We start from the raw sequence: 17,668 nt of genomic DNA on the forward strand, positions 1-17,668 counted from the left end.
TCTTTACCGGGACAAGTAAGATCCAACTATTATTATTATTTTGTATACAATCTAGTGGAACCCATAGTCAAGACCCGCTTTATTTTAGATTTTACCGGTTGAAACCACCCCAACTTGACTTAAACCTCATAATAGCAGATTAAAAAATTGTTGCACCTTTTTCATAAATAGCTAAGACGATCAAGGATATTGTTTATCCACCTAAATTTAAACATCAAAGTATACCAAGTATCCATTAGATACGATTAAGGTTCAATTATTCAACTGACTAGCAAGTGTTCCCCACTACATGACATAACCCCGTTATCAAGCAATACCCCGGACCCATTACCACACGTGATTTTACAAGTTTCTATCTGTCAGTTTACATACGTCGTGTCTCTAGTTGATCCTGTTCTTAATGGTATGGGACACAAGTAAGAGGACCACGTATGATTAACAGCGGGATGATCACTGGATCATCAAGATTTTACTTCACTGTAATTGATGTAAGTGAGTGTAATGGCAGTAAACTCCGGGTTTATGCTTAAAAGCTCTTATTATTTAAATATCCGAAGATACCCAGATGAACAACCGTAAAAAGACCCGTGGTTTCCGAACCCGATGCATCCCATCAATACAGGATTTAAGGCTATAAAACCATACGCCTATGAAGTGTTAAACACTAAAACTACAAGTGCAAGTTTTAAGTTTATATCACCGGCTACACGGTATACTTTAACGTTTAAACCTACCCAAGCATCGTATGATAGCGTATTCATATTTCTTTAAAATTCATAATTTCTACAATCAAACTAAAAATGAGGCTTGAGTATGGCCGACTTTTCATCTCGTATTTTATACAGACTCAACATGTTTCCCACTAAGAATCATATTTATTGATAAAAACCAACTATCAAACTGCCCTTTCATTCTCAAGGCTGAGCCTACCTACACATCCCAAGTTTAGTGTGTGTTCTTTAATTATATCTTATTATTAGTAGTTTGAAAAACTGATTCCCGATAAGTATCCTCATCTCCCATTTATAAGCAAAAAGAAACAAATTCAAAGGACATTTTTCAAAACTTTTATTTTATTTTATTTTATTTTTTTTTAATTATAGATAAGACAAAACAAGTTAAAAACATGTGTTTTTATCCCCACACTTAAAATTTTCATTGTCCTCAATGCAGGAACGGAAACACGACTCAAAATTTAAAAAAAAAACAAAACAAAACCTAAAAAATCAAAAACAAATAAGAATAAAACAAAGCTAGAAAATATAAAAACTAAAAACAAAGTAAAAAGGAAAAGACTTAGCTGGTAGTATGCACATTGAGTATGACGCTTAAGTCTTCAAAAAATGCCCTCAATCCCCGAACGTGCTCAACAACCAGTAGCTCCTTTTTCTCGTACACGAACGGAAGTGTCAACGATACAAACAATATCTAAAAATTCATCTTATTGACCTAATAGATATTAATCTTTCTAAGTATGGAACCGGATTAACCAACCAAACATAAAAGCAACAAATAAATAATAAGAAAAATATACGAGTTCTGCTGCTCCATCCCCACACTTGAATGTTGCATTATACTTTAGGGGGGTCTTCTATCTCACACTTTCTTCCTTCAAAACTTTCAAAACTTAAAAACAAATAAAAACTACAAAAAACTACGTTAATGACTCAAGGAAAAATAAAAATAAAATAGAAATAAAAAGATAGAAAAAACTGTACAAACTCTACACTTGAGTTTTCACTCAAAAACCACATGTGACAAATCAGTGCGACGGATCGAGAGGAGTTTCCTCCATCTCGAATGATTCCTCCGGTCCTCCAAGATAGTGCTTTAAGTGATGACCATTCACCTTCCAAGACGTTCTATTATCCGGGTTCTCTAACTCCACCACTCCATACGGGAAAACTTCTTTCACCAAATACAGTCCCGACCACTTCGATTTCAACTTTCCTGCAAACAACTTCAAACGAGAGTTAAATAAAAGTACCTTATCGCCTTTCTTGAACTCCTTTCTGCCTTTCAAACGCCGATCATGTAACACTTTTGTTATTTCTTTGATGTTCAACGATCGGCAATATGCTGCATCCCGAAGCTCTTCCAACTCATGAATCTGAAAATATCTTTTCCTCGCAACTTCGGTAAGATCGACATTCATCGTCTTCAACGCCCAATAAGCTGTCACACCCCGACTAGCACAATGCGAAAGCGTAAAACGGGAATGTAACAGACACCTCTGGTATCAACATCATTGTTTATAAAGAAACATTACAACTAATTTACATTATATTACAGTGATCTATCTTTGATTAAAAACCGGGTGTTACAACAAAATATACTTGTAAGTTATTCTATTCGTACTAGTAAGTCTGCGTCTATTCACACCGCATCGATCACGTTTGGTAACAGATAGTACAAATTCACAGATTTTCCAACTTCGGTATCACACCTGAAAAGCACGTTTAAAATGGGTCAACTACTAGAGTTGGTGAGTTTCACGAGTTTCAAGAAAATAAATATGCGTAATCATAAGACATAATTTGTATATACGCATGTAAGTATATGTGTATGTGTTGATATATGTGATATAATTATGCTAGGCTACAGTGAAGCCTGGACTGTTCGTGCTGCGTGCCTCCATTTCCCACGCTCAATCAACCACTGTGGCTCCCCTTCCGCCCACATTATGCCCCAAGTAGCTATGTCTATCACTACATAGCTGGTTCGTAAAAATATGGACATGTGCAAACGGGATAATGTCTCAGCAAACCGTGTTGGCCCCGCCTGGGTTTGTCAAACCAATAGTACTATTCACAAGCCACCGGCTAGAAGTTAATCACTGTGTTAGTGGGGACTTTCATGTGTTAGCACTTAGATAATTCCCATCATCAAACAGTTCAGAATATATATAGATATGTATCAACATTTTTTTCACCCCAAAAGTTCGTAAAAGCAATTTAAAAGTGGGGTCATTAAACTCACTGTTTAGTAGATAATCAGTAGCACGTCGGTTCAAGGTTTGTATAAATCGCAATCACGGTTTCCTATAATCAATATTATAATAATATTAATATTATTATAATCTCAATACTAAACTGGGCAGTATAACTAATCTGGGTATAGCTGGAACGCCCAGAAAGTGGCAATAGGCTTAGGTTGTGATGTTGTTCACTGTCTAATACCTAAAACCGAACTTGGCTCAGATTCCCGTTTTCCCAGCTGGGCCAAGTTGTTTGTTTACGTGTTTAGAAAACAGTTATGGGAAAATAAGCTTGGGTAAATGTATTGGTTAATAAAATGATTAAATTATAAAGAAGGATCACATACTGGGGTACCGGATTAGCCACGGTGCCCGTTTCCGTTTATTCAGTTTGATTTAAGAAGAAACGCGCACAGTCTATCCGGATTGTCCAGGTTTATCATAGAAAAGTTTGTTTTTACTTCATTAATCCAAAAATATGATTTTTAATCACTCTTGGTGTTTTGATATTCCCGCAGTTTCGTTAGTCGCGAACTTGCTGGTTTTTATAAAAACTAAATTTGTTTAATCTTCAAATTAGCATAATTAATTAACCGTTAATCATTAAATTATGAAAATTTAGCCACTTATCAATTAAAATATGTAGATTTTTATTAAAATACTTCTGGAATTATTTACTGATTTATTATTTTATAAAAATTCATTTTATCAGCTATATTTCGCCTGAAAATCGTCCGTTTATCCCAAATAATTTCCAAAAATTCCACAAAAATTCCTGAATACTCAAATTATGTCCCAAAACAACCTATATCATTTCCAGAATGTAAAAAGCTCATGCAATATTCTTTTCGGCCCAAATTCAGTTATAAAAATTCACACGAACGCATATGCACAAAACACCTTTAGACTTCTCCAATTGATCCCAAAATTCATATGTGATCAAAATACATCAAATCTGAGTTCTCAGAAAAATTTCATAATTTTTGAAGTGTTTTAGCTATATTTCCCAAATAAACGTCCCAATTCGGTAATAAATTCGCCAAATATTCTCGGATGGTCGAAAAATTACCAAATTTGAACAGGGACTCAATGACATGGTCCCTGATGTCTTTGAAATATTTCAAGGCCTAATATTATGCACATAATAACCTTAACCTAAACAGCCCGTAAGCGAGTGTTTCGGCATTACCTTAGCGGTTTTGGTTCGATTCCGCCTTTCTAATCAAATTTTCAAGCTCTTGTGCTCCTATGTAGGCTAGATACAAGTCATATATCACAAACCAATCAAGTTTCATCAATAGAACAGCCCTTTAACTTAGGGTTTCGGCTAGTGCACAAAAACGAACTTTTGAACCGTAAAAATGCCGTTTCAACCCTTTAATCCGTGTTTATGGCCAAGAAAACTATCAAACCAGGTTCCTTGCCATGTGTATAATCAAAACATGTTTATGAATCATTTTTAGGATTTTTACATGGTTAGGAATGATTTTTGGCAATCGAACTATGTTTATTTGGTATAAATCAATGTTAAACAAGTATAAAAGTAGCTTATTTAAGTTGTTTACCTTAGGGTTTACAAAGTTTCCTGATGAAGAAAGGTTTTTCCAGAATTTGCTTGTGGATGAATGTGCAAAAATATCCTTGAACTAGTTTATATGTGAAAGAATCAAAAGGGGGGGGTTCCAATATTGCGGCCGCAAGGTTGTATGGGCCCTCTTGGGCTCATTTTGGCCCAAATAACTGATTCTAAAGGCCCAAAAACGAAAAGCCCAGTCCAAATTTGGTTCGGGTTCGGTTTTTGGCGCGAAAAACTTATCGGGTGCGTCAAACAGTACGAAAACGAGTGTTTTTCGGCTAGTTTTGTGTAAATTTATAAAAACATACTATATGTTTGTAAAAATCGAAAATATTTTCACGGATCACTTAAAACATTTCAAATAAGTGTTTGGTAAGTATTTTTCGGCTTAACGGATGATACAATGCTTGGTTTGTAACTATCTTTCGCGTTTAAATCTATAGCGGGTAGTTAAACGAGCATGTTTTCGTTTAACTTGTTTGCTATCGAACTAAGGCCATATTACTAATATTTTAGCTTATATTAAACATATAACACTTATAGATAGCCCCCCCGGGATTTCTGGGTCTTAACCCGACCCGTTCGGTTAATCATTCGTTTGTTACACAAAAAATGTTTATTTGCTTAATCGGTAAATACGTACTGAGGTGTACCTTGTTTTGGCTCAAATGTCACATAAGCACGATGCTCCAACTCAACCGGAAGATGACAAGACTTACCATAAACAAGCATAAACGGTGTAGTACCCAATGGAGTCTTGTACGCTGTTCTGAATGCCCACAACGCATCATCTAACTTCTCCGACCAATCCTTCCGACTAACCCCAATCGTCTTCTCCAAAATCCTCTTCACCCCTCGATTTTCATTCTCGACTTGACCATTCGTTTGAGGGTGATAAGCAGTATAGGTACGATGAGTAACTCCATAACGAGCTAACGCTTTCTCCATGACGGTATTACAAAAATGAGTTCCCCGATCACTAATTATAGCTCTCGGAGTACCGAAACGAGTAAACAACTTCTTAAGGAACTTCACAACGACTCGTGCATCATTTGTGGCCAATGCTTGGGCTTCCACCCACTTCGACACATAATCAATCGCCACCAAAATATACTTATGACCGTTCGATGTGGGAAAAGGTCCCATGAGTCAGTGCCCTAAACATCAAAGATTTCAAGAATTTGTATGGGGTTTTGAGGTATCTCATTCTTGGATGAAATATTACCTGTTCTTTGGCACGCATCACAAAGCTTCACAAACTCTTCAGCATGTTTAACAATTGTCGGCCAATAGAACCCACTATCAAGCACCTTCTGAGCGGTAGCATGCGCACCATGATGACCTCCAGTCAACCCCTCGTGAACATGCTTGAGAATATCCCGACCTTCCACTTTCGTCACACATCTCCTCAGAATCCGATCACCACCAATTTTGAACAAGAACGGGTCATCCCACACATACCTCTTCACATCCCAGAAGAAATTCTTCTTTTGTTGCGTAGTCATACCCTCCAAGATAAAACCATTAGCCAAATAATTAGCAAAGTCAGAGAACCATGGCATACCTTGCTTTTCAGCCGCAATAAAATCGATCGACTCGTGAGGGAATGTATCTCCAATCTCCTCCTCATGCTACTCTTCTCTCCTCGGGTCCTCTAACCGGGATAGATGATCGGCCGCTACGTTTTCCGCACCCATTTTATCTTCAATCTCATGTCAAACTCGGAAAGTACAAGAATCCACCGTATAAGACGAGGCTTCGGGTCTTTCTTCTGAAAGAGAAACGCAAGGCTGCATGATCGGTAAAAATGGTGGTCTTCGAAAGCACGAGGTACGAGCGGAACTTGTCAAATGCGAAAACAACGGCTAAAAGCTCCTTCTCGGTGGTGGTGTAGTTTTCTTGGGCATCATTTAACGTCTTGCTAGCATAATAGATGGGGTGAAAATGCTTATCTCGCCTTTGCCCCAAAACCGCTCCAACCGCATAATCACTACCATCACACATGAGCTCAAACGGCAAAATCCAATCGGGAGAACAAAGAATGGGAGCACTTACGAGCTTTTCTTTCAAATACGTGAACGCCTTCACACACTCATCATCAAACACAAACGGCACGTCTTTCTCGAGGAGTCGGGTCATTGGGCGAGTAATTTTTGAGAAATCTTTGATAAATCGCCGGTAAAACCCCGCATGGCCCAAGAAACTCCTGATCGCCTTCACATTCGTCGGTGGAGGAAGCCTACTTATAGTATCAATCTTGCCCCCGATCCACCTGTTGGAATATCGTATGCCCGAGACACATAATTAAGTTAATGTGGCTAGTTATGTTTGATCCAAGTCGGGTCATACCCAATAACGAGTTAGACACACACCAATTATGTATTTGTTAAGATAAGATCTTTAAGACAAATACAGAACACGACACTTTCAGAAAATCGGGTTTCTGAATGATTACTTGAAAGTATTAAATAATTAATTGGTTAATTTATTTATTCAAATAATTATTATTGGAATGATTATTTAACTATGTATTCTTTTATAAAATGGTTTATAAAAGATGGGGTGTTTATATATTTTATAAAGTATAAAATATATATATAACATAAACAAAAAAAAAAAATAAAATATGTTGGGGCCGGTTTTGGGTGGGCCCCACACCCCACCAACTTGGTCAAATTGTCAACATGCAAAAGGAGATGGAGTGTGGACTTGGATATAACTCTACCCTATGTATGCATGTGATGGATGATAATTTGGATAACACTTTCAAGTAATCAAAAACACAAAAAATCTTCTTTTCTTTTTCCTCTCTACCTCACGGCCAAGAAGGGAAGAAAAAAGGGCTCGGGTTTTTCGTGTTCAAGCTCCCTAGCATAGCTCGGTGCGTGTTGGAGGCTCGGGGTATATTCGGTTTGAGAGTTTTCCTTTGAAAGTCTTGCATTCATCATCATCTTCTTCAACCACCTACTAAACTCTTAAAGGGTTAAGATTGTAAGTGTTTATATGCTTTGATAGTTTAGTTGTTCCCGTATCATGTGATCCTTGCTTCGGGTTTCTAGTAAATAGATTATTGGTAATCTTGAAATGAATAAACTAGGTTGTTCATATGTTTAGTTTGTCTATCACGTTTCCGCATATATTATAACTAGTTAATCGGTTAACTAAGTTTGTAAATTCCATAGAAACCCAACAAATGGCATCAAGAGCCGGGATACGGGATACTAAGCTTCGGGTTCTCGGTTTTTATTTTCCCCTTGAAAGATTTTATACAAAAATTAACATGCATGATATTTTTGTATTTAATCTTGCTATCGTTTTTGGCTAAGTTCAAAAAAAAAAAAAAAAAATATAAAAACCGGGCTAATGGGCCGAAGCCCATTTCGGGTGAAATTTGGGCCGAAGCCCATTTTTGTTATTGGGCCGGGCCCATAAGTTTTATTTGGGCCGAGCCCATGTAAGTCATTTGGGCCGAGCCCATGTAATTTTGTTTGGGCCGAGCCCAAGCAGTTTTTTAATTGGGCCGAGGCCCATAATCTTGTTATTGGGTCGAGCCCAAATGGGTTGGGCTAGGCCCGATAAAGGCAAGGGGTTTTGGAACGGGTTCCTATGACATAACGGGTTATGTTTGCTAATACTAGACCGAGCCGTAGACCAATGTGGATGTTTGTTTGTGGTTGATGTTGTGATTGTAGTTAATTATTCAAGTTTCGGTTTGTAATAATTAATTATGGGCAATTTTGTAATTTTGTAATTATTTATTCATATGGGTATGTAATAAATAGGTTATTTGTAATTTCTTTATTTTATAGAAAAATGTATTAGGACATTTGATTTTGTAAAATTAAAGAAGATTGCAAAATTGGAAGTTTGGGCCTAATTGGGCCGGGTATGGTGATAATGGGTTTCACAAGCCCATTAAGGGATTCAAGCCCAAAAGGACCTAAGCCCACCAATTGAGCCCAAGTGGAAGCTTATGGAAGCTAAGGCCCAAGTTCAAGCCCAATGGATCACAACAAGGTTGAAGAAGATGCTCGAAGCATTTGGATGCGGGATCGAGTGGGAGCTACAACATCCATGTGTCATGTGTCCCTTAGGATCGGACCTAAGACACACACTTGTTTCGGCTAACAAGTGTGGTCTAACTTAGTGGCTCGTGTCTAGTATAATTGTGTATGCTTGTTAATTGATTGTTTGATTGTGTGGTTGTTAGATATTAGGATATCAACTCCGTCACATAGAATTAATTAACAAAGCATAAAACGGGTTCTAATAATTATCGGTAATTACGTGACACATAGTTTAATAAAATGGATTTATTAACTAGCCGTCTCACGCCCATAATAAAATGGCTTTATTATAAATTAGAATTTTGAAAATGGTTTCAAAATATCATGTTACTAAATGCATGTTAGAACATGATTTAAAGTTTTACAACTAGAATTATTAAAACTAAAAATCCCTTTTTAAATTTAAGGATAATAAGTTGAACACCATCCTTTTGTATAACACTTAACATATTAATAAGCTCTTAGTGGGAAAAAGGTCACCTAACCGCATAGAGTAAATTAACATGTTGAGGTAATATTGGCATAAAATGGGAAAAAGGTCACCTAACCGTTTGTATGTTAATATTACAAGTTGATACAAGTAGGACGACTTAAATTAGAACCATGTGAAGAGGGTCACCCAAGCATGGGGTCTAATAGGTGTTGATGGGATAAACATGCCAACACGAAATATGATTTCGAACCGGTCCCATAAATTCTAGAAGTTGCAAAAGGGTTTGCAATTGTTATGAATAACTACCTTGATAAACCGACAATGGGAAAAAGGTCACCTAACCGGAGTCGGGTTTATCGTTGGATTCTAGATTTTAATTATTAATTATATTTGCATATATAAAAAGGGTATTAATGATTAAAAGGTAAAACACTAAAATGAACTTAATTAAAATTCTGCAGATGGCCGCACACGTCGACGACAACATAATCCCTAACGTCCAAAACGTATCTCTCCGATCTATTCTCGCTAAAGACCGTCTTAACCACAATAACTTTTCGGATTGGTTCCGAAATTTAAGGATTGTTCTAAAACAAGAAAAATTATATCATGTTTTGGAAACACCTATCCCCGAAGAACCGGAAGAGGGAACTGAGGTCGAATACATGAATTGGGTCAAACTCACGGAAGATTCCATTCAAGTATCATGCCTCATGTTGGCGACTATGGTTCCCGAAATCCAAAAGGATTTCGAAAACCATAATGCGTACGACATGATTACTCAACTTAAGGAAATGTTCCTTAAGCAATCGAGAGTGGAAAGGTTCGAAACGGTTCGAGCCTTACATGCATGTAGAATGGATGATAGTCAACCAGTTTCATCTTATGTACTTAAGATGAAAAGTTATATTGATCGGCTCACTAAGCTCAATTGTCCCATCTCAAATGAGTTAGCAACGGATTTGATCCTTAACTCTTTGTCGAAAAGGTTCGACACTTTCGTGTTAAATTATAACATGAACGGGTGGGACAAAACCATTGGAGAACTTCACTCAATGCTTAAAACAGCCGAGGCGAGCATGGGCAAAAGGGTTTTACCCGTGTTTGCAATCAATGAAGGTAGATCCAAGAATCGATCTCAACCCAATCTTAAGGCTAAGGTAGCTAAAAGGAAGGGTCCCCCTATGCATCTTAAGGGTAAGGGCAAATCACCGGTTATGGCAAAGAAACAAAAGGTTGTGGAACCAAGGGGTCATAAGGATGATCCTTGTTTTGGTTGTGGGGAGACCGGACACTGGAAACGCAATTGCCCGGTCTACCTAAAAGAGCTAAAAGACAAGAGGAATGCGGCGCATACCTCGGGTAATGTCTTTATGATTAATGTTGAGCTAAATCTTATTTCTTCTAACACATGGGTATTGGATACCGGATGTGGAACTCATATTTGCAATTGGTTGCAGGGGTTCAAAAGGAATGAAGACTTGAAGAAGGGCGAAGTGAATCTTTTCATGGGCAACGGTGCAAGAGTACACGTGGTCGCTAGAGGAGACTTCACTTTATCACTTCCAAGTGGTTTGGAAGTTGTTTTAAAAAATGTTTTGTATGCTCCTAGTTTGACTAGGAACATTATTTCTGTGCACCTTCTTAGACAATGTAACTTTGACTTTAAATTTGTAGGATCGGAAATGCATGTGTCATCTAATGGTATCTTTTATTTTAAAGCTGTACCAAACAACGGTATTTATGAATTGGTTCATGATAATACCTCAAATAGCTCATTATATCAAACTTCTACTAAAAGACTCAAAAAGGGTTTGAGTGATTCCTACATTTGGCATTGTCGCCTTGGACACATAAACAAGAATCGTATAAACACTCTCCAAAAGAATGGTCTTTTGAAAACAAACGAGTTAGGTTCGTTTGATGAGTGTGAATCTTGTATTCAAGGCAAGATGACCAAAGAGCCTTTCAAAGGTACAAATGAAAGGGCTAAGGATTTGTTAGGTATCATACATACGGATGTATGCGGACCTTTCAAGCCAACTAGTAGGAATAGTGAAAGGTACTTCATTACCTTTACCGACGATTTTAGTCGATATGGGTATGTTTATCTAATGAAACACAAACATGAAGCCTTTGAAATGTTCAAAGAATTTCAAAATGAAGTGCAAAATCAGCTCAACCGAACAATCAAGGTACTCCGCTCCGATAGAGGAGGCGAATACCTAAGTGATACCTTTCAAAGTCATCTTAGAGATTGTGGAATTATTTCACAGCTCACTCCTCCTGGAACTCCTCAACATAACGGAGTATCCGAGAGGAGGAATCGAACACTGTTGGACATGGTTCGATCAATGATGGCACGAAGCTCACTACCCGCCATCATTTTGGGGATATGCGCTACTCACAGCGGCTCGTATTTTGAATATGGCCCCGACCAAAAAGGTGGATCGAATACCCTATGAAGTGTGGCATGGAAAGGTTCCATCCTTTTCATATTTAAGGATATGGGGATGCATAGTTTATGTTAAACGTGACACCCCAAATAAGCTTGAGGCTCGATCCATCAGGTGTGTCTTCATAGGATACCCAAAGGATGATATAGGATATATATTCTATGATCCTAGTGAACAAAGAGTGTTTGTTTCACGCAAAGGATACTTCTTAGAAACTAGGTTCCTTATGGAAGGACCTAGTGAAAAGAGAGTGGAACTTGAAGAGGTTCAAGAATCACTGGATGATACACAGTTGGTCGATACTAGCTTTCAACACGAGGATGTTGAAGATGATCAAATGGTTGATCATACGCACGTTGCTCGCAGATCTAGTAGGGTTAGTCAACCTCCCAAGAGATATGGATTTCTTGTGGATGATTGCTACTTGATTGATTCGGATGAACCGATCTCCTACAAAGATGCTATGTCACAACCTGATTGTGACAAATGGCTTGAAGCCATGAGCGCCGAGATGCAATCCATGCACGATAACCAAGTTTGGGAATTGGTTGATCGTCCACTTAACTCCAAACTGGTTGGATGTAAGTGGGTCTTCAAAAAGAAGACCGATATGCATGGAAATTTAGATACTTACAAAGCTCGACTTGTCGCAAAAGGTTTCACGCAAACTCAAGGGATTGATTATGCTGAAACCTTCTCGCCAGTCGCGATGCTTAAGTCGATCAGGATATTGTTTGCCATTGCAGCTCATTTTGATTATGAGATATGGCAAATGGATGTCAAGACCGCTTTTCTAAATGGATATCTTGAGGAAGATGTCCATATGGTTCAGCCTGAAGGTTTTGTCGATCCATCTAATCCTGATAAAGTTTGTAAGTTAAAGAAATCAATCTACGGGTTGAAACAAGCATCACGGATGTGGAATCATCGTTTTAATGAAGAAATCAAAGCGTTTGGTTTCGTCCAAAACGGTGATGAGGCGTGTGTGTATAAATGGGCTAGTGGGAGTATAATCATGTTCCTTATTTTGTATGTCGATGATATACTTTTATTTGGAAATGATATACCAAGTATGGAAAACGTTAAAGCGTGGTTAAGTAGTCGTTTCTCAATTAAGGATCTTGGAGAAGCGACATATATCTTGGGAATAAAGGTCTATAGGGATAGACAAAGGAAATTGATCGGACTCAATCAAAGTGCGTACATTGATAAAATCCTAAAGAGGTTTAGGATGGAAAACTCTAAGAAAGGTTTGGTGCCTATTCCTAGAGGAACCGTATTAAGCTCATCCCAAAGTCCTAGCTCTAAGGAAGAGCAGGATAGGATGAAGCATGTTCCTTATGCTTCGGCAATAGGATCTATTATGTATGCAACGATGTGCACTAGACCGGATGTCTCGTATGCTTTAAGCATAACAAGTAGATACCAGCACAACCCAGGTGACAGTCATTGGATGGCTGTCAAGAATATATTAAAATACCTTAGAAGGACTAAGGATATGTTTTTAATATATGGGTCTGGTGAGGAGGAACTCGTCGTAAAGGGTTACGTGGATGCGAGTTTCCAAACTGACCGAGATGATTCTCGGTCACAGTCGGGATATGTTTTCATCTTAAATGGAGGCGCTGTCTCTTGGAAGAGTTCGAAGCAAGATGTTGTCGCGTTATCCACTACAGAATCTGAGTACATCGCCGCTTCAATGGCAGCCCAAGAGGCTGCATGGATGAAAAAGTTCATCATGGATCTAGGGATTATCTCTTCCATTCAGGAGCCCCTAGAGATATTCTGTGACAATGAGGGTGCTATTGCACAGATCAAGGAGCCTCGTGCTCATCAGAAAACGAGGCACATTGAGCGCAGATTCAACTACATAAGGGATGAAGTTGAAAAGAGAAAAATATGTATTCATAAAGTTCATACCGATCAAAATATTGCGGACCCACTCACGAAGCTCCTCGATAGGCCAAAGCATGAGGGTCATGTTTGTGCATTAGGACTTCGGTATTCTAGTGAGTGGATTTAATCCGTGTTTAGTGTTTGTTTAAGAACGAATGTAATGGGTATCTCATGAAATTAATTAAGTTTTAATTATTAAATGAGTTATGTTCTATTTTTGCATGTTTAATCCATGAATGACTTATGTTGTTCTAAACGTCCGTAGTCGATCATGCTTGTGGGAACAAGTATGAAGGTAAGACTATTATGAACCCGGATTGGTTGATATTCATGTGATGAATATAAGGCATAGGTTTGCCACCAAGGTTCATAGATATTTGTGGGATACAAATATTGGACATGATCCGCTCTCGAGGATCACTGCATGGAGTTAGTGCAACTGATCATAAGTAATCCTTGAGTAAAGGCGAGTATCATTGTGTCCTTTGACCTGAGATGCATATTGGATCTGACCTTTCATCAAGTCTGATAACTTGACTCTCTTCTTTGTTTTTCGGTAACACGATGACATAAAAGAAAGAGCTCAGATATCATACGAGATGTCAACAAGGATGTATGCAGTCAAGATGGGATTTGTTCCTCTTATGTGTTGAGAGTTTAGATGTCTAAGGCCTGTTAAGTTAAATCAATGAGAGAATGATCAATCTATGTCTCTTCGATTTGACAGGACATCTAGTAACAAAGGGATGTAATGATAAGACTTACCTATATCATATCAAGTATGGACTTGAAGGGGATGATGTTATTGAATGGCACTTAGTCAAACATACTAGGGGTGGTGACCTGTTGTTAGGCGGTATTCACCATTAGCATTAACTTCCTATGAGTCTCGTGCAAGTGGGAGATTGTTGGAATATCGTATGCCCGAGACACATAATTAAGTTAATGTGGCTAGTTATGTTTGATCCAAGTCGGGTCATACCCAATAACGAGTTAGACACACACCAATTATGTATTTGTTAAGATAAGATCTTTAAGACAAATACAGAACACGACACTTTCAGAAAATCGGGTTTCTGAATGATTACTTGAAAGTATTAAATAATTAATTGGTTAATTTATTTATTCAAATAATTATTATTGGAATGATTATTTAACTATGTATTCTTTTATAAAATGGTTTATAAAAGATGGGGTGTTTATATATTTTATAAAGTATAAAATATATATATAACATAAACAAAAAAAAAAAATAAAATATGTTGGGGCCGGTTTTGGGTGGGCCCCACACCCCACCAACTTGGTCAAATTGTCAACATGCAAAAGGAGATGGAGTGTGGACTTGGATATAACTCTACCCTATGTATGCATGTGATGGATGATAATTTGGATAACACTTTCAAGTAATCAAAAACACAAAAAATCTTCTTTTCTTTTTCCTCTCTACCTCACGGCCAAGAAGGGAAGAAAAAAGGGCTCGGGTTTTTCGTGTTCAAGCTCCCTAGCATAGCTCGGTGCGTGTTGGAGGCTCGGGGTATATTCGGTTTGAGAGTTTTCCTTTGAAAGTCTTGCATTCATCATCATCTTCTTCAACCACCTACTAAACTCTTAAAGGGTTAAGATTGTAAGTGTTTATATGCTTTGATAGTTTAGTTGTTCCCGTATCATGTGATCCTTGCTTCGGGTTTCTAGTAAATAGATTATTGGTAATCTTGAAATGAATAAACTAGGTTGTTCATATGTTTAGTTTGTCTATCACGTTTCCGCATATATTATAACTAGTTAATCGGTTAACTAAGTTTGTAAATTCCATAGAAACCCAACACCACCTCAATACCATCTCTCGATATCTTATGACCCAATACGATCCCTTCCGTCACCATAAAATGGCATTTTTCCCAATTTAGCATCAACTTCATTTCGATACACCTCTTCAACATCTTCTCAAGATTAGCCAAACATTGATCGAAAGAATTACCGTAAACCGAAAAATCATCCATAACCACCTCCATGAACGTCTCTATCATATCTTGAAAGATGGCCACCATACAACGCTGAATGTGGCCAGAGCGTTACATAGTCCAAACGGCATGCGACGGTACACAAACGTGCCATAGGGACATGTGAAAGTCGTCTTCTCTTGGTCTTCCGGTGCAATGGAATTTGAAAATAACCCGAAAAACCGTCAAGAAAACAATAGAACTGCTGACCTGCCAACCGCTCCAACATCTGATCAATAAACGGCAACGGGAAGTGGTCCTTCCGGGTGGCATCATTCAACCTCCGATAATCAATACACACACGCCAACCAGTAACCGTACGCGAAGAGATTAGCTCATTCTTCTCATTTATCACCACGGTTATACCACCTTTCTTCGGAACAACTTGGGTCGGGCTCACCCATGGCGAGTCGGAAATCGGGTAAATCATCCCGGCATCCATCAACTTTAATACCTCCTTCTTCAACACTTCTTGCATATTGGGATTGAGGCGTCTTTGTGGTTGCACCACCGGTTTGTACTCATCCTCCATTAAAAGCCGGTGCGTGCAATAAGCGGGACTAATACCTTGAATATCGGACAATCTCCATGCAATCGCCCCCTTGTGCAGCTTCAACACTTCTATCAACTTCGTCTTTTGTTCTTTCGTCAGCTTGGATGACACAATAACGGGCAAGTTCGAGCCCTCATCAAGATACGCATACTCCTAGTGTGACGGGAGTACTTTCAATTCCAATGGAGAGGGTTTCTCCATGGGATCTCCCTCACTCTCACACCTAATCTCATTCACCTCTATCATCTCGGGCAACCCTGAAATCTCAGCCAACTCATCACAAACCGAATCGTTCTCACACAACTCATCCTCACCCAAATCATAACAATCGACCAAACCATTAGTTCCTACGAGATCCATACCACAAATGTAATCAAAACACTTATCCACACCTGCAATAAAAGAGTTAATAAAATAAATCGAATAGCATGGACCACTGAAATCATCTTGATCACTCGGGTGCTTCATCGACCTCGAGACATTATAAGTAACATTCTCATCACCAACCCAAAGCGTGATCTTCCCATCATACACATCGATAAGCGCCTTTGCGGTTCGTAAGAACGGACGACCAAGAATAATGGGAACCTTCTCGTCGGCCTCCATGTCGAGCACCCCAAAATCAACTGGCAATACAAACTTATCCACCTTCACTAGCAAGTTCTCAATAATACCTCGCGGATACTTAACCGAACGATCGGCTAACGATAAAGACATGCGAGTCGGTGTGAGCTCGCCTAACTCCAACTTCTCGTATAGGGAATACGGCATCAAATTAATACTCGCGCCCAAATCCGCCAATGCATGGCTCATCGCATCACTACCAAACAAAACTGGAATCGTAAACACACCCGGATCTGACAACTTCTCCGGTACGCGCTTCAATACTACGGCCGAACATTCTCCCATGGGGGAATCGATGACACCTCCCCCAACCTATCCTTCCTCTTCAACAGGTCCCTCAGAAACTTCACGTACTTCGGCATGTGTTGGAGGGCTTCAATGAATAGGAGATTGATCTTCAACTGTCGGAACATATCAAGAAAGTGCCCATACTCCCGCGTATATTTCTGGTGTTTCACGCAAGCAGGATACGGGATATGAGCATGGTCAATCAAAGGTGATGGCCGGACTTCAACCGGCTTCTTCTCTACTGGCGGTGCAACTGGTGCGGTGTTCTGCACTTTACTCGGTACTTCCATCTCAATCTCTTCATCCATCACCTCCTCTTCTTCCACTTCAACCTCATTCCTTCACACCTCGGGACCCAAAACCCTGCTGCTACGAGTAGTAATCGCCTTTATTTGAGCGGCCGGATTCTGCTGAGTAGAACCTGAAAACTGTCCCGAAGGTCTTTCATTCAACTGTCGGGCAATATCACCAATGGTTCGTTGCATTTCGAGCATAGTTGATAGTTGATTCTTCAAAAGTAGATCATGGTCGGCAAGGGTTTTTTGGGTGACTTGATCTCTATTAATGATTTGCTGCATCATTTCTTCCAATCTTCCCATTCCACCACTCGAATCTTTCCCATTACCCGAACCTTGCTCATTAGAACTTCCACTGTTATACTGACCTTGATTACGGTTATAGGGAGCTTGGAAGCTAGGTGGCCCACCAGCCGGACGCCAATTCGAATTACCTTACCCTTCGTTCTGGTTCTTGTAGCTGTTACAGTTCTGATTGTTGTTGTAAGCATTAGGGAACCTG

The 17,668-nt window shown here is 38.9% G+C and overlaps 1 protein-coding gene across 1 annotated transcript; it reads right to left on the reverse strand.

The window, feature by feature from the left end:
- Positions 1-1,762: 1,762 nt before the first annotated feature.
- On the reverse strand, positions 1,763-16,771 carry LOC143535224 (uncharacterized). The gene is made up of 6 exons (XM_077029539.1): positions 16,528-16,771; positions 16,196-16,350; positions 15,687-16,111; positions 6,609-6,825; positions 5,779-6,061; positions 1,763-2,175 (listed from the first exon to the last, which is right to left on the reverse strand). The coding sequence occupies exons 1-6, from the start codon at positions 16,769-16,771 to the stop codon at positions 1,763-1,765; spliced, it is 1,737 nt and encodes a 578-aa protein (XP_076885654.1).
- Between the last annotated feature and the right edge of the window lie 897 nt (positions 16,772-17,668).

The sequence above is a fragment of the Bidens hawaiensis genome, unplaced genomic scaffold (genome assembly GCF_021521415.1).
Source record: "Bidens hawaiensis isolate Kalapana, Puna unplaced genomic scaffold, B.hawaiensis_p1.1 tig00010432_1, whole genome shotgun sequence".
Classification (NCBI taxonomy): domain Eukaryota; kingdom Viridiplantae; phylum Streptophyta; class Magnoliopsida; order Asterales; family Asteraceae; genus Bidens; species Bidens hawaiensis.